This window comes from Pagrus pagrus (assembly GCF_965226575.1).
Source record: "Pagrus pagrus genome assembly, chromosome: 10".
Taxonomy (NCBI): Eukaryota; Metazoa; Chordata; class Actinopteri; order Spariformes; family Sparidae; genus Pagrus; species Pagrus pagrus.
In genome coordinates, this window is record NC_140194.1 from 1,638,580 (window position 1) to 1,659,921 (window position 21,342).

Sequence of the window (21,342 nt, forward strand, 5' to 3'; positions counted from 1 at the left end):
TGATAGTTTGCAACAGACTCCATGCTCACAGCTCTCACTGACGTCATATAAAGGCGACGCCCGTTTGGCATGCACTGGTACTGCGCGTGCGCAATGTCAGGAGTCCTTGGCTTGTCGGCCTGCTGTAGGTTACAGAGCTTGTGAGGGGACACAGACACAATGCAGAGCTGGACTCAGTTATATCGCTCTCTGGCCACGGTAAGGGCGGATTTTATTAACCTGGTACCCACGACGTGTTGTCCGGAACGTCTTTACGCGGTCTCACCCGCTGTTGGCCCCGTGGTTACTGGTATTTTCCCACAGGAGGCCCGGGCCCGGCTAGCGGGTCAGCTAACGGCTCTGGTCCGGTGAAAGCGTATGGAGAGAGCGTTTCGCCAGACTCCACTGGAAAAACCTTCGATTTAGATTTATAGAGGTTATTGGTGACAAATATCTCGCTTAATATGTATATGATATGTTGTCAACATGTATATGTTCCGCCTTTTTAATTCGGCCTCAGAAAAATTAACAATGAAGCTTGTAGTTGGAAAAAAATAAGACTTTATTCGTTGAACGTCTCACAATGTTTTCAGGGAATACATTATGGAAATAAGCTGTTTACATATCAGAAGCGTTTTGAAATAACCTCACAGGATATTTCCATGCCAAGGTTAAAGGGTTTTAATATCGCTAGAACTAAAACATGTTGGTTAAATGACGTTACATTTGACAGCTCTCTTTCTCAAAGCTATGCTAGCATGCTAAGTTAGTTAGCAGGGGTTACCTAACTCTTACCGGTGTGTTAGCTTATGTCAGAGGCAGATCGACTTACCACTTTATGTCTCATAAATGACACATTATTCCTAATTAGTTCTATCTAATGACAAGTTGTGTTCTAACCTCTTATAACCGTCTCTGGGTCACATGTTTTATCAGGTGCCGGTGTGAAAACAAGCAGCTTGTTTTGCTGGAAAAGCTAAAGAGGCTCTGGTTTACTCCTGAATGTGTCCTGAGGTGACAGCTGACAGCTTCACTACGTAGTGTGACACATGATTGTTTATTCTGTGACACATCTGAATTTTTATTTTTGTTTTGTGAATATTTGGTCGCCCAAAATAATGTGACTTTAAATTTCATTTGACTGTTATTGCATTTATGCACCTGTATCCCTAATTTTGAGTAGTGTACTTTATCTACAGTCCTTTACATCTTTGCCCAGTGCCCTTGAGCAAGACATTGAGCCCCAAACCAGCTGTAAGGGCTGTGACACCCTTTTAAAGAAATGTATTTGGTACAAATCTAAGAAAAGCAACGTGAAAAATACTTATTTCCTTCGTCTTCTGAGTCTGACTGTAGCTCCATCCTGAGTGCCACAATATTTAAAATCACTGTGTTTTATGCCGTTGTCATGAGTGTGTATTTGAGCGTAGGGCTGCAAATAACAATTATTTTTATTGTCGATTAATCTGTTGATTATTTTGTCCATCGACCGATTAGTTGTTCGATTCATAGACTGTCAGAAAACAGTGTTTCCCTCAGCTCATATGTCTTGTTTTGCCCACAACCCAAATATATTAATATAACTGTCACAGAGGAGTAAAGAAAAGAGGAAATATTCACATTTAAGAAGCTGGAATCAGAGAATTTAAAATCGTTAGTCTTTTAATTTCTTTAAAAAAATAGTTGCCAACTTATAGTTTAATCGTTGTAGCTTCACTCGAGCGGCTGAACAAGAAAATTATATTCAAGGAAATCCACAAAACAAAGAAGAAGCAGGTTATTGTTGAGCTGAGAGTTCCTCTGGAAACACTTTAAATGTTTACCTGCATCTGATAAACAAAGAGCTGTTCATTTGAAGTGGAAACTGTTTGATTACGAGTCTCTGAAGTCATTTTAATCGCTCTTAAAATGTGTGTCAAACAGTCGGTAAGCCACCGACAGAGAAACGGCTGTTAAATGGTTGCAATGTCTGACTGTTTTGTTTTGTTTTTCTACCCTGGAGTAAAATCAAGGTATTTGTTGACTGCCTGGTTCGGGTCTTGTCTGACTGTGTGTTTGCTTTCACAGCGGAGCCACCACCTTCCCTGCAAACTGCACGGCGCTGCAGCTCTGTCCGTCAGAACCTACGCTGACAAAGCAGCAAGTAAGAGAGCTGTAAATCTTATCGTCCGTCTCCATTAATCACACGCTCCCTCGTGAACTTCAGCCTGATGTGTGGGGCTTGTGTCCATGTTAAGCAGACATTGTACCTCACGTACGAACTGATCATTAAAACAGATGGCACACATGAGAGATGTTGGAGAACTTGTTGCAGTTGCCAGTAATGTCATTTTACAAACAAAACTCACGAGCGGTCCTCACCTTTCCTTCACCTCATGCAGATGTTCTGCTTTTCTTCACAGGGTTGAAACTCTTTTAGCATTTAGCTGATAAGACTCATTTAATCATTTTATATCATACTGCTGTAATCTAAATGCATCTGGAGTCTAAATAAGTTGCTAAAATCATTTTGAGAGATTTTGATTTGATGCTAAAATGACTATTTTTCATCATCTTGATCTTTTAAAGTATTCTGGATGTTTTCATTTTATAATTTTATATTGATTTGATAGTTTGCAGAAGGGATATTCAGTGTTTTTGTGATTATTAGAACTGCAGATTTTTCTGATTTGCTGATTTAAATCAATTCGTTCATCTCAAAACTTAAAATAATTAAGAAATTTAATTATTATAATGTTAGACAGTGAGAAAGAGTTGAAGATGTAAATGCAGAGTTGGACCATCTTTAAATTCTCATCTATTTCCTGTGGTTACTTCACAATAAAAGTCATGTTGGGACCGCAGACGTCTGTTCCACAGGTGATCTCAGCAGTTTCCTGCTTCAGTCCACATCTTCCAAACTAAAACAGACTTTAGTTCTTTTTAAACCTCTCCAGTGTTTTGTCTCTGTGTTCGGAGCTGCTGTTATGAAGTCGTGATTGAAGTTGCCGTGTTGTCTCTCTGTAGTCGATGCAGACGTCACAGTGGTGGGCTCCGGTCCGGGCGGCTACGTCGCTGCCATCAAAGCTGCACAGCTCGGCTTCAAGGTAAGCTGCTTCCAGGTCATATTGATTTATTGGTTGGCTGAAATGTTCCACACTTCAACCCACAAAGCAACATTACAAGACCAAACAACAGTGATGTGGTAGCAGGTCATGTCTTTGGCAACAAAGTGCAGAATTTATACGTGTTTATAATCACTGCTGTTTACTGCCGGTGATTATAAATGGTTTGCTGAGACATTTTTAGATTTAAAGGTGGAAACATGATCTCAGTGTGATGATGTGTACCGTCACCGGGGCGGCGTTATGCCGGCGCCGCTTGGTTCAGTGTGGACAAACTAAGGCGGTGCAGAAACATCTCTAATGTGTACGTTTCCCTCGACAGACGGTGTGTGTTGAGAAGAATGCCACGCTGGGTGGAACCTGTCTGAACGTCGGCTGCATCCCCTCAAAGGTAATCCACCGGTTGTCTTTCCTTCTGAACGTGTGATAACTTGTGTGACTGAGAGCCTCTCACAGTCATCATCAACCTCTTCAGATGTTTTTCCCAATCAGATTTTCTCTGTACCTGTTGTACCTGTCATCTACTGGTAGAAGTTGACCCTTCTGACTTCAGTGTGATGAGCTCAAAGTCTCAGACTAATAGTTTTGCTGTAAATTGAAAGATTACTTCAATCAGTCCGCTCCATTTCCAGTAAAACATTTTTCCAGCCAGGCGAAATAAAAACTGCCAACATGAATGGATTGAACAATACAACACAATAAAAAAATGATTGTGAATGTAAATGTAATTGTTAATTTGTGTGTGCAGGCTCTGCTGAACAACTCCTACCTGTACCACATGGCTCACGGCAAGGACTTTGAAAGCAGAGGCATCGAAAGTAAGAGACTCCACTGGATTTCTGTAGGCACTGACGGGGGTTTCAGTTTGAGGACTTGCGTAGGATTGAGTTGACGATGAGTAGCTCAGTCCAATGTGTAAAAAAAATGCCAGAAAATAGTTTTAAAAAATGTTCGACACAGTTTCCCAGAGCTGAAGTCGACACCTTCAGTCCGAAACCAAAGATATATTTAGTTAGAGATGATATGACAAAGAAGAGCAGCAGTTTACCGTTAAGAGGCTGAAACAAGAGGATGTTGGCAGGTTTGTTTCATAGATTATCTAAAATAATTGACTAGTTTCCAGGTGAACTAATGAACTTTTCCAGGCGTAGTCCAGCGTCCTCTTTTTGTTGTTGCAAACTGGTGTCACGATTCAGTTTGTCTGCCAGTGTTTCACTATCACGTCTGGATCAATAAAGATCAACAGCTCATTGATTTTATTCCCTGAAGAATCATTCATCAATTATTTACATTTCCAGATCCTCCGTTAAAAAGACACAAGTGGTATTTTCCAACAACAGCTGGACTTTATCCTGGTGTCTTTTTGCAGGTTAGGTTTGGACAAATTCAAATAATGTTCAACAGAAATAAAGTTTCCAGAGTTCAGCAACAAATGCCAACCTTCATGATTCAACAATCAACAACAAAAGATAGAAATTCAGTTTATTACAAAGTTCAGTTTCTCAAATCAAATCAAATCAGTAAACCCTCCCTCCAAACTAATCAATAAAGGATCTCTGACAAAGAAAAGATGCTGAAGTTACCAGTCAGCTGACCGTCCTCGTGCGGTTGCTAGCTAACGCTAAGCTAGCTGTGTCGTTCACAACATTTCTGGAGCTTCACAGTAAAACAGAGTTGCAGCTTTCTGCTCAACAGCTGAAGCAGCTGGAGACTTGTTTTAAAACGGGGTGCGCGTTAATGCTTTTAGCTCACCGGCTTCACTGAAGATCTTTTTCTTTTAATTTTTAAATGAACTGTTCCTTTAATGTTTGAGGATAGAAGTGATGATCGGCGTCTCTCCATCAGTTTCAGGCCTCTCGTTGAACCTGGAGAAGATGATGGCTCAGAAGAGCGGGGCGGTCAAAGCGCTGACCGGAGGAATCGCACATCTATTCAAACAGAACAAAGTCAGACCTCTTCTTCTCTGTTTTTAATCGTTGTTCACATCACGTCTTACTAACAAGAACCTGAATGACTGATGACGGCGCTCACTGTGTGACATCGCCCCCCTCAGGTGACTCATGTCAACGGTTTCGGGAGGGTGACCGGGAAGAACCAGGTGACGGCTACAACAGCAGACGGCGGCGAGCAGGTCATCAACACCAAGAACATCCTCATCGCCACAGGCTCCGAGGTCACACCCTTCCCCGGGATCCCGGTATGTAACTCAAGGCCTTTTTTTAAAGTGTAAAACCCCCAAGATTTCAAGTGATGATCAGAAGGATTAAAGGCATTCGGTTTTGTGACACCACTTCACCAAAATTGCAACATGAGATCAGAACTGTACAACACTTTTATTTTAGGTATTACTCAAACATGAAGGTTTAAGCTTCAAAGCCAAAACATGAAGCTGAAAGATGTTAAAGCTCCGTAGAGCTGAAGGGACGTGCAGAGTCAAATGCTTCATCTCTGCTGATTCGTCACTACGAGCAACTCTTGTTTTACACATCGTTCAAAAGAAAATATTGATTTGTGCAATTACGGCATCTTGATTTCTCTCTGAAGATGATACATTTAATTTGTAAGTCCAACATTAAAAGTTAAAATCAACATGAATTTATGAAGTTTGTCACAATCTTTAAATGTGTTCTCTTTGTTTTAGATTGACGAGGAGTCCATCGTGTCTTCAACAGGAGCTCTGTCCCTGAAGAAAGTTCCAGAGGAGATGATTGTGATCGGAGCCGGAGTCATCGGAGTCGAGCTGGTCAGCATCTCCCCCGTCCAGTTCAGTGTTGTTAGATCCGACTGCCGAAAAGCAGCCCAGTCGGTCTGAAACACGGCCAGTTGTCATTAAAAAGTAGAAGTAGCCATATTTTATTGAACTCATATACTGCTGCACTCAGGGAAGAATAATTAATCGAAATATTATCAGATAACAACATGACCCAGTGCTGCAGTGCCGGACAACAAATCTGGTTCTGCTGATGTAAGAGAACATGTTTCTTTGGCACCATGAACGTCACATCATCATAATTTTATTGTTTCTTTCAGTGAAAATGAAAGTTATGATGTAAAAATGATCTTTTTGATGATCAAATGATCAAATCATTAATTGTAATATCTGTAAATATCTAGTAAAGTCAGCACGGGGCTACAACACCAGGTCACATTCACAGTGAAACTCTGTAATCAACACGTAATTCACACACGCGTTCGTCCTCCCGTCCTGCAGGGGTCAGTGTGGCAGAGACTGGGCTCTAAAGTCACAGCGGTGGAGTTCCTGGGCCATGTGGGCGGCCTGGGCATCGACATGGAGATGTCTAAGAACTTCCAGCGCATCCTGCAGAAGCAGGGCCTCAAGTTCAAGCTCGGCACCAAAGTGATGGGAGCCATCAGGAGGCCCGACGGCAAGATCGATGTGGCGTGAGTTAAACACTCCCGACTCTTCACGTCCCGTCTGGAGGAGTCCGTTTTAAATACCGTTAAAGTTGTTAACTCTGGGTGATGATGTGTTTCAGAGTGGAGGCTGCGGCCGGCGGGAAGAACGAGACTCTGACGTGCGACGTGCTGCTGGTCTGTATCGGCAGACGACCTTTCACACAGAACCTGGGTCTGGATTCTGTAGGCATCGAGGTGGACAACAGGGGCCGCATCCCCGTCAACAACCGCTTCCAGACCAAAGTACCCAGGTACCCCGTGTTCAGGCTGCATGATGTCATACCCCTTTTCAACCTAAGTGAAGCGCTGGATCTGGGTCGGTGCCGGTTCGAAGTTGGTTCAACATGTGAACTTCATTCAGTCACATCGCTCAGTCGCTGTACACGTCTACAGCTTCTCAGCATTACTCGGAACGACTGTGGCAGATTAAATCAACTCTTTACAAGTGTTGCTCCCGGCTTTGCATCCAAACGTGACTGATTTATGGGCCAATGTTTAATCCGTAAAATAATGAAAATGTTTTGTTTGTTCTCCCGTGGGTAAGTCTGAACATGCTGCGCTAGCTCTGGTCTTTAAAAATGATTTTAGTTGGTTCTTGGTCATCCATCTTTGGCAGATAGAGCTACATCATCAGGCTCATCATCAATTATTAATAGTCATTGATGCAACTTTGGGTCCAATTGTTTTAATCAAATTGACAAAAAAAAAAGTTATTTGAGAGAAGAAGCTCAATCAACAAACAGACTTTGACACAACACTGGAGCGCTCTCCATCGAGTGGATGTCTCCTGTTTTACCTCAGTTTCTATCACTCTCCTTCATCTTCTCCTCCTCCTCCTCCTCCATCATCAGCAGGTTATTTTTCTTTTGCAGTGTAGAGTTTCCACAGTTATTCACTTTGTTCCAGCGTTACCTGGAGATAGCGACCGGGGGAAACGATGCCAGACGTTGCGTTTCCTTTGTGCTGCAATGCGCTGTTAATTTTTCCATGACAATATAGGCTTATAGGAAACGATCTGAACGTGGACGGTGTCATTACACTGTGATGTCAGTATTCAGTCTGAAGTTAAAGAGAAGTCTCCTAAAAACATTCATGATTTGTTCTGTCTCCTCTCAGTATTTACGCGATCGGTGACGTGGTCGCCGGGCCGATGTTGGCCCACAAGGCGGAAGACGAGGGCATCATCTCTGTGGAGGGCATGGCCGGTGGCGCCGTGCACATCGACTACAACTGCGTTCCCTCTGTCATCTACACTCACCCCGAGGTGGCCTGGGTGGGCAAGTCAGAGGAGCAGCTCAAAGAGGAGGTGAGATGTGATGATGAAGAGACGGAGGATGGTTATTTAACTAAATGTTAAACTTATTTATTGATGTGCAGGCAGCTGTATCGTTCCATGACAATTATGTGTACAGATTTCTGACTCGGCTGCTCTCCTCCTCAGGGCGTCCCATACAGAGTCGGCAAGTTCCCCTTCGCAGCCAACAGCCGAGCCAAAACCAACAATGACACCGACGGCATGGTGAAGATCCTCAGCCACAAGGAGACAGACAGGATGCTGGGAGCTCACATCGTCGGCACTGTAAGAGCTTCATCGCAAACATCAGACACACACACACACACACACACACACACACACACACACACACACACACGAGTAACTGAACTGATTTTAACCCGAGTGAGAATCACCAGAGGACCAGCTGACGCTGTCGGTCCCGCTGTAGATCCCAACCCCGTTGATAAACTGTTGCTGTGAGGGAGAGGGCACACAGTAGTTTCTCTTTGAGCTTCAGCTGTGGCTGAAAACAAAAATGTGATCTTTGACTGTGAATTTCAGACGAATATGTTAAAAGTTGTTTTTGTGTTTTTCCTGCAGGGGGCAGGAGAGATGATCAATGAAGCTGCTCTGGCCATGGAGTACGGTGCTTCCTGTGAAGACATCGCCCGAGTCTGCCACGCCCATCCTGTACGTCCTGCTGCAGCACACACACACACACACACACACACACACACACACACACACACACACACACACACTAACACACACACACTTGTGTATATCCAAACCACACAAGTGCAGCAGAATATCTACTAAGTATTAAAGTTTATTAAACACTAAATATTCGAACCATAAGAGCTCAAAAACAACAGAAATATTGACTGTAAAAACCAACCAACTGAAAACTCATCCTCTCCATCCCTCTCCTCTTCTTCCTCCTCCTCCTCCTCCCCCTCCTCCTCCTCCTGCAGACGGTGTCGGAGGCCTTCAGAGAAGCCAACCTGGCCGCCTCCTTCGGCAAAGCCATCAACTTCTGATCCGCCGGCCGCTGTCGCACCTTCAGTGTACATAACAGAGGAGAAACAGGAAGCTGTGTGTGTCCGCGTCAAAAAAACCTTCATCCAACCCACCGAGATCCTCTGTGTACATCACAACTGTACCACATTTAGTTCTAATGTTATTTAAATGTTCTCAATAAAATGATAAGAGGGCGTCTGGGCGGTAAACAAACGCTGACTGCAGATCAGTCTTCTTGCTTTACAAACACATAGTTTAAATAAAAAAGATCCCAGAGGAGCATTTTATTCTCTCGCTCACAGGATATAGAGATATAAATATTATTTTTCCTTGGTGGCTGCGGTTTCTCTTGTTAAGGAGGCGGGGAGTGTTTTTGTTTCTGTTTTTTACAGTGGGAAAGAATTCAACACGACAAATACGAAGTGTAACCGGAGCAGGAAGCAGATTCAGTCTCACGTTTTAAAGGTTAAATCAGCTGTTACAGTTCAGCTCTCTGCGGCTCCAAACTGTCGAAACTGAGTTATCACAATATTTAGTTTGGACTCATCTTAATTTAGTAACTCAAATCATTTAATTCGCATCATTTGTGGCTCGATTTAAGACGGATTCATCAAGAGTTGCAGATAAAAACAAAACGAAATCGATCGTCTGTCTGAAAGTTTACACGGTGCACTGATCAGGAGCATTAAATCACGTTTCAGTCTTCAGAAGCGACGTTGAAGTCGTCTTGAAATGTGGCTTAAAGCTCCTGAAGAAGCTTGTAAAGATCTAAAGCCTGAAATCAAAGTTTAAAGTCTTTTGTTAGCGAGAGCGTTGATGACGGAGGTGATCATCTGAGGATGTACACAAAATATAAAGTCTGCACAAACAAACCTCCTCTGCTGCATCAGAACACTCCAGGTTTGTTTTTATGGTTTCTCTTGTGGAAATTATGACTTCTAACTAATTTATTAAACCCTCTTTGACAACTCAAACTTTCCTTGTGGAGTTTCAGACCTCCAGCAGCGTGGAGCTTGTTTCTATCAGCTGGTCCCTGTTTTGTTTCGCATGATGCTGCCAAAACCAGAGAAGAAGAAGACTCGCAAGCATGGATGATTTAAACTGCTTAAAATCTGCTGTGCAACTGTTTTATGATCCAAAGCTTCCTGTGACGTCACTGACGTGTTCGACACGCTCGAGCTTTGTTCTCAGAGAGCAGCAGCAGTTTTCTGAGTAACTTCAGAGTTGATTCATCCTTTAAATTAAACATGGACTCGGTTCTGGAGACGAGCTGTTGACTGTTGCTGGGAAACCGCTTCCTGCTCTGATTGCTGACCTGTGATTGGCTCCGGCCTGCTCTTGCTTATCTCACCATTTAAACCAATAAATGCAGTATCAGTTGAATGAGACTACAGTGTGTACTTTTACATCCGCTCACATCCAGAGAGACAAATTCACAATAACGTCAACGTCTCTGGAGCTTCAGAGGGAAACTGTTGCAGCGATCTCCTGAACAGCCAATAAGAAGAAACGAAATGTCTCCACACAACTCGTCAGGAGTAAAGTGTCTAAAAACCCTGAGATCTCAAATGTTATTTATGTTTCAGCAGCTAGCAGCAAGCTAAACATGTTAGCATGCGTCCTGTCTGAGTTTGACTGGATCAAAGGTGTAAATAACATCTTTATAAATCGGTTTTATTCTCAGGGCTTCTGCAGACTTGGATTAGCTTGGTTTAGCAGAACGCTGCAACTCTTCTGCTCCAGAAATGTTTTGTGGACTGAAAATTCTCCTGACTTTCCATCAGCATGAGGGGGAGGAGATACTGACTACATTTCTGGGTGAACTGTTCCTTTAAGGCCTCAGTATGTGTGATTAAAGAGGTCATGTGCTGATTTACAGGTTCATACCTGTTCATGTAGAGGCAGGGTAGGGGGGTCATGGCGAGCGAGGTAGTGTGATGCAAAATAACGCTGCTGCAGCTGGTAACCATGGCTACGGTACAGTCGTATATACTTCATAATAAATGTATATACATATATTTATATAACGTCACATAGTGATGCACAAAAATGCTTCATAACACAATAAAGGAAATGTAAAACCCCAAAAGCATCAAGTGTTTCCACCTGTTTATAATGCTTCACATTCACTCCAACATTCAGTAACTGTATAAAAATATAATGAACTATATTAATTCTCAGGATTAATTCACTCAGATAAAACGGAGGATAAAAACAGCGCTGTATATTTCAGGTGTGGACTGTTTTTTTATCCATGGAGGATAAATACAGAGCACTATACATTTCACAGGACTTGTACTTTACTCTAGTATTTCCATTTTTGCTTTACATTTCTACTTCACCACATCTTCGAGGCAAATAGAGAGCACAAGTCCGTCCCTTTCCGGTGGACCACAGTGGGACCTGTTCGTTCCACTGCAAGTCAGATGTCTGAATTTCAATCTAAAAGCGTCCCAGAAAAACATGGATGCTCGCTGCAAACGGATGTTTGAATGGCGAGTCTGTGAACTCTCCTCTCACAGAACTGAACCAGAACCAGCTCTCCTCTCACAGAACTGCAGATTTATTGTATCTTTTCTGAGCCCAGTCGGCTCCATGTTGGTGTTGATGAGACGATGTAGTTCACTGAGCGCTTTAACACAAAACTACAGAGATTTTAATTTATTCATGACGAACTGAAACTGTTTTGACTTGGAAAATTATCTTTTTAATTCCTGATGATATATTTGATTCATGGCACATCTCACGTGGCCCCTCTGATCTCTGATCAGCAGCATTATGTAGGAATTGATATTTTGTGTGATTTGGCGCCCCCTACAGCTTCTGAGCGCTTTAAATACAGATCCCAGGTCTGTGACAATACTGTAGACACTAACTACAAACAAAACTCACTACGTCCTGACTGTGATGTGTTGAAGTAGACATGTACTGCAGGTGATGTCATCCTGTCTGTGTGTCCTCAGCTCAACGCACACACTGTTTATTATATCACAGTCTGAGCCTGCCGGGGTAATCCCACCTGACACAGGTTCAGGTTGATTACTGCAAAATGATTTAAAAAGTACAATCATAACGTTTTCCATCATCGAGCAGTTTGATGTGAGATCACAGGGGGACTGTCACAAGACGGCCTGCAGGGTGGTTTCTTTAACGTGTGACTGTAGGAGAGCAGCTGCAGGGTGTTTTTAAAGGTGTCGTGAATAAAATGAGGAGCTGCAACATGATGGTTTTCAAGAAAATCCAAGACGTGAGCTGTGAAACGTTGGATGACCCTTGAGGTAAAGAAGTTCAATAATGTTGCTTTAATTTGAGTTTGTGTCTCTGTTTGTATCCTGCTGTGTAAAGCGTCCTCGTGTCTCCAGAACATAAACCCATAAATCTGAGGTGTTATGAATGAAAGCAGGCAGCGCAGAGTGAGTCTCGTTACACCTGTTCAGGTTGAAGACATGTTTGAATAAGTTGAAGTTCAGCAGCAGCGACTCCACCTCTGTTTGATCACTGACTACGCAGGTGAGTGTGTGTGAGTGTGTGTGTGTGAGTGTGTGTTCAGCAGGTGTGGTGGCTGCTGCAGGTCGACGCTGTCACACTTTAAGAGCTGAAGATGGCCGACTGAAGTTCAACAGCAGAGGACCAGCTTCAACAGCCGCCTGAACAAAAGGAGAAGAAATGAGATTCAAGTAAAAGAAGAGAAACAAGTCGTCGTCACACTCAGGTACTGTGTCCTCTGTCGTCTCCTCTGTTGTGTCCTCTGTTGTCTCCTCTGTTGTGTCCTCTGTTGTCTCCTCTGTTGTCTCCTCTGTTGTTTCCTCTGTTGTTTCCTCTGTTGTCTCTGTTGTTTCCTCTGTTGTCTCCTCTGTCGTCTCCTCTGTTGTCTCCTCTGTTGTTTCCTCTGTTGTCTCTGTTGTCTCCTCTGTTGTTTCCTCTGTTGTCTCCTCTGTTGTTTCCTCTGTTGTGTCCTCTGTTGTTTCCTCTGTTGTCTCCTCTGTTGTTTCCTCTGTTGTCTCTGTTGTCTCCTCTGTTGTTTCCTCTGTTGTCTCCTCTGTTGTTTCCTCTGTTGTTTCCTCTGTTGTGTCCTCTGTTGTTTCCTCTGTTGTCTCCTCTGTTGTGTCCTCTGTTGTCTCCTCTGTTGTCTCCTCTGTTGTGTCCCTGTCACACCGTCTCTGACGTCTCTGCCGTCTCTAACGTCTCACAGCTGGTTTCACAGTTTGTGCTTGTGTCAGTGTTGATGTGAGAACTGGTTCTGGTTGTTTGAGCTTCGGCCGCGTGAACGTTTGTTTCGTTTGTTCTCCAGAAACATGAAACACACTTTCACTCGTCCGTCCGTCGAGTTTTCTAACATTTCTTCTGAGCTCATTTTTGTTTCCTCCCCCACTTCCTCCTCTTCCTTCCTCCTTCCTTCCTCCTTCTTCCTTCTTTTCTCATATTCTCCAGAAAACTCACTTTTCTGTTTGTTATTGACTCTTTTATTTCTCCATTTCCAGTCCCACGTTCACTTCACATGATTGATTGATCGATCGGTTGATTGATCTATTTATTTATTATTATTTGAGTTTTTGATGCAGTTTCTCACAGCTGCAGTGACTCCACCAACACAGATGTCTTATTACAAACGTGGTTTGTTGCCGCAAAGACAGCTGATCAATATCCTGACGGCCAAAGAAGACCTGTTCAAGTCTCGGACAGCGGTCTCTCGCCTGGCAGCCATCTTGCTACAGGTTTACTCCTCTTCTTCTTCTTCTTCTTCGTCTTCTTCTTCTTCTTCTTGAGTCTTTTTCTTCTTCTTCTTCTTCTTCTTCTCCCTTTTCTTCTTCTTCTTCTTCTTCTTGAGTCTTTTTCTTCTTCTTCTTCTTCTCCCTTTTCTTCTTCTTCTTCATCTTCTTCTTCTTCTTCTTGAGTCTTCTTCTTCTTCTTCTTCTTCTTCTTCTCCCTTTTCTTCTTCTTCTTCTTCGTCTTCTTCTTCTTCTTCTTGAGTCTTCTTCTTCTTCTTCTTCTTCTCCCTTTTCTTCTTCTTCTTCTTCTCCCTTTTCTTCTTCTTCTTCTTCGTCTTCTTCTTCTTCTTCTTGAGTCTTCTTCTTCTTCTTCTTCTTCTTCTTCTCCCTTTTCTTCTTCTTCTTCTTCGTCTTCTTCTTCTTCTTCTTGAGTCTTCTTCTTCTTCTTCTCCTTCTTCTCCCTTTTCTTCTTCTTCTTCGTCTTCTTCTTCTTGAGTCTTCTTCTTCTTCGTCTTCTTAAGTCTTCTTCTTCCTCCTCTTCTTCTTCTTCTTCTTCTTCTTCTTCTTCTTCTTCTTCTTCTTCTTCTTCACAGAGCAGCTGATCTGAGGAGAGGATGTGATGATGCTTCTTCCTCTCTGGAGATGTGATGTCTGATGTCTGTATGACATACGTCAGCTCTCAGGCTTCACCTCCTCGGGGCTGCACTGTGTTTCCATCTGGACGTTTGAGTAAAGATGGAGGCTTCAGAGCAGGAAGTTAATTTTCTGAGCCGGACTGAAACCTGCCTCAGACGGCCTGCTGCGGCTGATTACAGTGAAAACAGGATGGATGGAGATGGAGGGAGGAGACGTTTCCTCTCCCTGATCAAACACTCGCTGGTTGTTTTAGGAAAACTCTCTGCAGGACGTCACCTCCTTCCTCCTCACTCCTTCTCCAACACCACTCCTTTTGTCCTGAGCTGCACGGAGCAGAGGCACTTTGTGGAGCCGGTAGGGATGTCGACATTTCTATAAAACTCATCATTAGTGAGTAAATAACTCTCTTACAGCTTTTACTGATGAGACGCTTGTTATGATGAGACATTTATCAGCAGGACGACTGAGCGTTGTGTTTTCTGTCGTAAAGTTCTTGATGTGGACCGACTGAGACTTCTGACTTGATCCAGTCTGGTGTTTGTCTGTAAGATCTGCACACTTAGAGGCGAGACCATGAAGGAAGTGGTCGTACCTTCCTCTCTGTCGCTCCTGCTGTTACAAACCTTTCTGGTGGTTTAGATTCAGAAACAGAAGTGAAACTCTGGAGACGGACAGAAGAGCCTGTTGTCTCATCCAGAGTCTGTTCGGATTCTTCACAATAACAGTTCCTCTTCTTGAGTCTTCCTCTTCTTCTTCTTCTTCTTCTTCTTCTTCTTCTTCTTCTTCTTCTTCGTTTCTGTCAGTGTAATACTTACTCACCCCTTCTTAACTTGGTCATACAATACTTTCTGAATTAAGACCTGAGCGCTGTGGTCGTCCAGTCAGGAGGAACGACCTCCTGCAGCAGCAGCATGTGGAGTGTTTGTGTTTCAGCCTTCCTGCCTGAAAGTTCACACGTCTTTAAAGGGCTGTTAGACCTGGTTTTAGACTCAGGATCAGACTCAGGATCAGACTCAGGATCAGCCTCAGGATCAGACTCAGGATCAGACTCAGGATCAGACTCAGGATCAGACTCAGGCCTGTCTCACACAGCGACAGTGTAGTGTTGTTATCAGAGTGTGAATCAGGCTGCTGCTGTTTGTTCATGGTGGAGGCCTGCAGCAGGAGTCTCCACTCAGGCATGTCAGAGTCTGACGCTGCTGATGTTTGTTTGATTTCACACGTCACTGTTGTTAAGAAACCTCCAACTCACCAGAACTCACTGAACACAACTGTACCGTCAGCACAGAGCGACACGGTGCCACTTCTTCTTCTTCTTCTTCCTCCTCTTCTTCCTCTTCTTCTTCCTCTTCTTCTTCTTCTTCATCTTCTTCTTCCTCCTCTAACATTCACAGTACATTCCACCGTACAGAAGTGAAGAATAAACTCACACTTCATTTTGAATTATTGGATGTTTACGGCTGTGTGACGTGTCGCTGTGTTCAGATCTTCTTCTTCTCCTGCTTCCAGAGCTCCTCTCTTCCTCCTCCTCCTCCTCCTCCTCTTCCTCACCATCATGCCTCTCATCAAGTCTCGACCAAACTCATCTCTTCCAACACCTCATGCACCAACCACCACCATCTCCACCACCACCATCCACACTAACACCACCGTCGACCCAGCCGCCGCCGCCGCCGCCAGCTTCTTCAACGACCTGCTGAACAAGATCCCCCGTAAGTCACCAAACAGCCGCTTCACCTCCACCAGCACCACCAGCACCACCATCATATAACATGGTGGAGCAGAGAAATGTGGATGTTTCTTAGTCAGAAGACAATAACCGATTTTTTAACCGAAGCAAATGAACTGCTGACTTACTGATGCTTCAAAGTGTGCTGCTAGGGCCGGAGTCTCGACCTGCTTTAGTTACAGTTCGCTAGTTGAGTCCAGTGGATCTCCCAAAGTGTCACTGTGTAGATCTGAGGGTTCGTTACATGAGTGATGGGAAGTTCTTCTTGTTTCTAGATTAGTGAGATCTTCCAGTTGTATTTTGAGGATGTCGTTGTGAAGAGATCTCTTCATCTCCACCCGTCTGGTCTCCTTCAGTGCCTCGATGGGCGATCTACACCATCTTTGCGTGCGGAGCGCTGCTGATTCTGCTCTGCTGTCTGTGCATCTGCAAAAAGTGCTGCTGCAAAGGGAAGAAGAAGAAGCGGCAGAAGAAGACGGACGAGAGGATCAACCTGAACGGAGTCAACGGAAAAACCACCACAGCTCTGGTGAGTGCCGGACACGACCGCTCACAGTTCTGACTGGAGTCTGTCTAACCCGATGTGTTTGTCTGTGACAGGTTCAGCCCGATGTGTCGGATGTGGACTACGGCGCGACCAAGAAGCAAAGAGGAAAGCTGCTGTACTCTCTGGAGTACAAAGCCGCTCAGTCTGAGGTGAGTCAACCTCTCACTAGTGAGGTGACGAGTCCCTCACAGACACTTTCCAGCAAAAATGATCAAAATCGACGGAGAACCAGAAATATTGTCTTTTTATCTCCACGCATTCTTCTTCATCTCCAGAACCTACAAACCTAAAAGTCCGTCCCTGTGTGTTTTCTGTCTTTAAGCTCATCGTGGGGATCAAACAAGCCAACGGCCTGAAGGCCATGGACCTGGGAGGAAGCTCCGACCCGTACGTCAAAGTCTACATCCTACCCGACAAATCCAGAACCTGCGAGACCAAAGTGTTCAGAAATACGCTGGACCCCGTCTTCAACGAACAGTTCACCTTCCAGGTCAGAGCTGCTCCTCAACTCCTCGAGATTAAAGGTTTTTTTAAAGGACTTAAAGGAGCAATCCGTAAAATATGGCCAGAATTTTTGTTTAAAAAATGAAGTAGCATGCTAACCAGCTAGCCCCGGCCTGCCCTTGTCCAAAGCTCCTGTGCTAACATTAATCCACAAACACTTCCCTGGTGCGCTGAGCTCCCAGTCCGGAATGCAAGCTGCACGGCTAACTGAGCTAACTAACAAATGCCGCTTCAGTTAGCAGCAGTTAGCGGCTACGCTACTTTGGAGTAGACATGAAACATGAAGTGGTTTGTTGCTGCTGCACTTCGGCTGTAAGGAACTCTGTTGAGGTGGACTGACCCTTTAAAACAAACAGATGCTTCTTCTTCTTCTTCTTCTTCTTCTTCTACTTCTTCTTCTTGTTAACCTGAGCGATCTGTTCCCAGACGTCCAAGTCCTCCCTGCTGAACTCGACGGCGGTGATGCAGGTGTTTGACTTCAACAGATTCTCCAAACACAACATCATCGGTGAGCTCAGGGTGCAGCTCTGCAACGTCGACTGGAACCACGTCATCGAGGAGTGGCAGGACCTCGCGGCGCCCGCCAAGTTTGAGGTGTTTACGAGGCGGAGAATGTTTTCAGACAGAACATCCTTGGAAATGTTGTTTTTGGAGTTGTTTGGTGATATCTGCTGTAAGGATTTCTGTATGGACTCTGTTCTGTCTGTGTGACGCAGGAGGAAAACCTGGGTGAGATCTGCTTCTCTCTGCGTTACGTTCCCACTGCCGGCAAACTGACCGTGGTGATCCTGGAGGCCAAAAACCTGAAGAGCATGGACAGCGGAGGAAGTTCAGGTCAGGCTGAGACAGAAGTCTGATATTTCAGGTGATTGGCTGCATGAGTTTAACATCCTGTTGCTGTCTGTAGATCCGTATGTGAAGGTGCAGTTGGCTCTGGACAAGAGGAAGTGGAGGAAGAGGAAGACGTCTATTAAAAAGAAGACTCTGACTCCTTATTACAACGAGTCCTTCACCTTCGACGTGTCGTTTGAACAGATCCAGGTGAGTGTCAACACATGTGATCAGGTGATACGTCAGAAAGTGAGGAAGGAAGTCGTCGAATGAGACAAAACTTAACATGAATAAAACGTTCAAACATTTCCTCGTCTGTGAAACACAAGTTTCTGATCCTTCCAGGTTCTGTTCATCAGATAATCTCCACAGATGAACTCTGTGATGTTTGAAGGTAAATTAAATGTGTAGCAGTAAAAAGCTAATGCTAGGCTACAAACAGACGACATCACGGTCACATGACTTAAACGTCTCCACCACTGAGCGTCTCACTGCACAATTACTATCCAGGTTTCTATAAACTGATCAATGTATGAGTTGTAAAGTCAGAGTGAGAACAGTGTGTAACTAAAGTGGGCCTGTAAAGACGGACTAGTGAGGAGACGAGTCTCCGTGTTCGCTGTGAGGACGTTTAATGTCCCCGACAACCTCTGTAGTACTTAATACTTAAACTTATACTTAAACTGTGGACTTTTAATGAATGAAACGTGTAAATATGTTCAGCCTGTGGTAACCACACACCTTATTTCACACATTTAACTGAAAACACATTAAAAAAGCTCACAGACTTTGAGACGAAGGAACCAGAAGTGCAAAAATGCGACTTGATTTCCTGGTTTTAAGACTCACTACTGCACTCTTTTCCCATGACCCTACACTACTTCACTGTATCATCACGTAGTCCACAAAACATTTCTGGAGCTTCACAGTAAAACAGAGTTGCAGCGTTCTGCTAAACAACTGAAGCAGCTGGAGACTTGATTTAAAATGTAAAAGTCTCCAGAAGTCCTGAGATCCCAAACTGCAGCTACAGTGAAGATTTCAGCTAAATAACTTTTACTTCTTTTTAAATCAGTTTGGGATCTCAGGACTTCTGGAGTGGATTTTGCCGGCTGAGCGCTGTGGAGACATTTTATGTTTTCTCTCTTTTCTCATTTTATGTTTTTAAAGGTTTTAAAACAAGTCTCCAGCTGCTTCAGTTGTTTAGGAGAACGCTGTTTCAATGTGAAGCTCCAGAAATGTTTCGTGAACTCATCCTTTAATGATGTTATCTATAATAAAAAGCCTAAATCAGACTAAAAGCTCTGGTGCTCCACAGAGGGTGAACCTGGTGATCTCCGTCTGGGACCACGACGCCGTGACCCGAAACGACGCCATGGGGAAGATCTTCCTGGGCTGCGACGCCTCTGGGAACCAGCTGAGGCACTGGGCCGACATGTTGTCAAACCCGCGGCGGCCGGTCGCTCAGTGGCACAACCTGCTGTCGGCCGAGCAGGTCAACTCCACCCTGACCCTGAAGAAGAAGATACCCCTCGCCAACAAACTGCCCTTCTGATGGGAAACACGCAGGAAATCAGAACGAGGAGGTTAAAATAATGTTTTAATGATGAGGATCATTTCTCAGATTCTCCTCTGGGAAGGAAAATTATTACATTTGATTGAATTCTTTGTATTTTACATTATATTTTGGTATCACATTTTAATTTTTTAACCTTCACTCTTCCTCCCTTGATTGATCAGATCATATAAAAAACTTTTATAAAAGTTTTTTCATCCCTTAAACTTATAATATGTATTAAATATGTTCAATGATTGAATAACATCAGTTCACACGTGTTTAAAATCAGGATATGTTCATAAACTTTTTGCACTTTAAGCATCGACTCACCTTTTAAAATGTTTACAAAATCAGCTCATTAAAAACTTTCTGGAAACTTTCTGGCGCCCTCTGTTGGTAAAAACAAGAACGACACTTCTGCTCATATTAATACATAAAATATTAAACCCTCCGAAATGCTGAAGTCAGTCTGTAGTTTTGATTTGTGACCTTCAAATGTGTCATAACTTTCTGCACCACAACAAAACAAATGTGTTTATTTTATGCAGGAAACTTCTGTAACGTTTCATATTCTGTCTCCACAAGTTCAAGTTGATTTGTCACTATAAAGCTAAATACTGCTCAGATGTGATGTCATCAGGACCAACGAAACAAAGGTAAATACTGAGTGAGGCAGTGAAACGAGCCAATCGATCAATCGGTATCAATCAATCTTTATGTGTAAAACGTCAACTCACAACAAAAGTCACCTCACGACTCTTTCCAGATTGAGCAGGTCTGAACCAAACTCCTTGATTCATTTATTACAGAGAGCCAACATTTCCCCCTGAGTGGACACTTGGCGACAGTGGTGAGAAAAAAACTGCCTTTGAACAGGAAGAAACCTCGAGCAGAACCGGACTCAGTGGCGGGCGGAGATCTGCCTCCACCGGCTCGGTCGAGACAGATGACACAGGTGAAGGTAATCAGGCCGGGGCAGAACAACCAGGACCGGTGGGAGCACATGGAGGAGCAGAGAGGGAAGTGGTCTGAAACCAGAAGAGAGGTGGAAAACTAAACGAATCAGGAAATATACGGCCGTCTATCAGCGGTGTGAAGTCACCTGCCAGCCTCACAGCATCACATTCACACACTGACGGCAGCAGAGGCCTCCATGCAGGTGCCGGACAACTCTGGGTTCAGTGTCTTGCTCAAGGATACTTTGACAAGCAGCCGGTGGAGCCGGAGAATCGAACCAGCGACCTTCCTACTACTGGATGACCACAGCCGCCCCAAGAAGTCCTCGTGAAAATGTTTACTTAAGTAAAAGTACAGAAGTTTTATCATCATAAAGATGCATTCATGTGTTCATCACCTTCATGCCGCAGCTGTTTAACTACTTTATGTACTGTACGTGTAGTTGAACAGTTTGTGATTCCTCCTCGTGATAGATAAAGTTTTATCTTATGACATCATAATTTATTTGCTGATCACATTTTCGTCTTTTTAAACCTAAAAGTAACAAATGCAGTCAAGTAAACGGTTCAATATCCGCCCCTGAGCTGTAGTCGAGTATGAAGCAGCAGAAAATGAAAAGTACTCGAGTAAAGTAAAAGTACTTTAAACTGTCGATGTGAAACCGTCTTCGTCGTCATGTCGGGCCGGTGGAGGTTTGAGTTCTGCGTCAGAAGAAGGTTGAGATCAATCAAGCTGAGCTCAGCAGGTGTCTCGTCCTGCTGCTTCAGGCCTCCAGAGATCAGACTCATCGTCATTAAACACTCGAACACACCACTCAGCGAGCACCTGGTGCTGAGATATGATCCCTTTTTACCTGGAGGAGGAGGCAATCATGTTAACGAGAGGCACACCCACCAAACACCTCATCAAGTCCAGAAAACCTCCAGAGGTGATCGGAGACGAGCTGATTAACTCACATTTCTTTCTGTTCGACTACAGGTGAAGAGGAGAGAACACAACTTACAGATGACAACACTGATGACTGACATTCAGACTTACTTACATTCTTACATTACAACTTTATAAAAGTATTATG

General features: G+C 43.8%; 2 protein-coding genes across 2 annotated transcripts; both read left to right on the forward strand.

Moving 5' to 3' along the window:
* Positions 1 to 55: 55 nt before the first annotated feature.
* Positions 56 to 10,179, forward strand: dld (deltaD). Its single transcript, XM_084365276.1, has 14 exons — positions 56 to 198; positions 2,047 to 2,122; positions 2,986 to 3,065; positions 3,406 to 3,474; positions 3,832 to 3,901; positions 4,929 to 5,029; positions 5,137 to 5,280; positions 5,725 to 5,826; positions 6,295 to 6,485; positions 6,581 to 6,751; positions 7,617 to 7,806; positions 7,942 to 8,079; positions 8,377 to 8,466; positions 8,751 to 10,179. Exons 1-14 carry the CDS (start codon positions 160 to 162, stop codon positions 8,814 to 8,816), a joined length of 1,527 nt encoding a protein of 508 aa, XP_084221402.1. The 5' UTR covers positions 56 to 159; the 3' UTR covers positions 8,817 to 10,179.
* Positions 10,180 to 12,394: 2,215 nt separating this feature from the next.
* Positions 12,395 to 19,690, forward strand: syt8 (synaptotagmin VIII). Its single transcript, XM_084363539.1, has 9 exons — positions 12,395 to 12,508; positions 15,651 to 15,853; positions 16,227 to 16,399; positions 16,471 to 16,566; positions 16,740 to 16,907; positions 17,348 to 17,515; positions 17,638 to 17,755; positions 17,829 to 17,962; positions 19,071 to 19,690. Exons 2-9 carry the CDS (start codon positions 15,697 to 15,699, stop codon positions 19,305 to 19,307), a joined length of 1,251 nt encoding a protein of 416 aa, XP_084219665.1. The 5' UTR covers positions 12,395 to 12,508; positions 15,651 to 15,696; the 3' UTR covers positions 19,308 to 19,690.
* Positions 19,691 to 21,342: the final 1,652 nt, after the last annotated feature.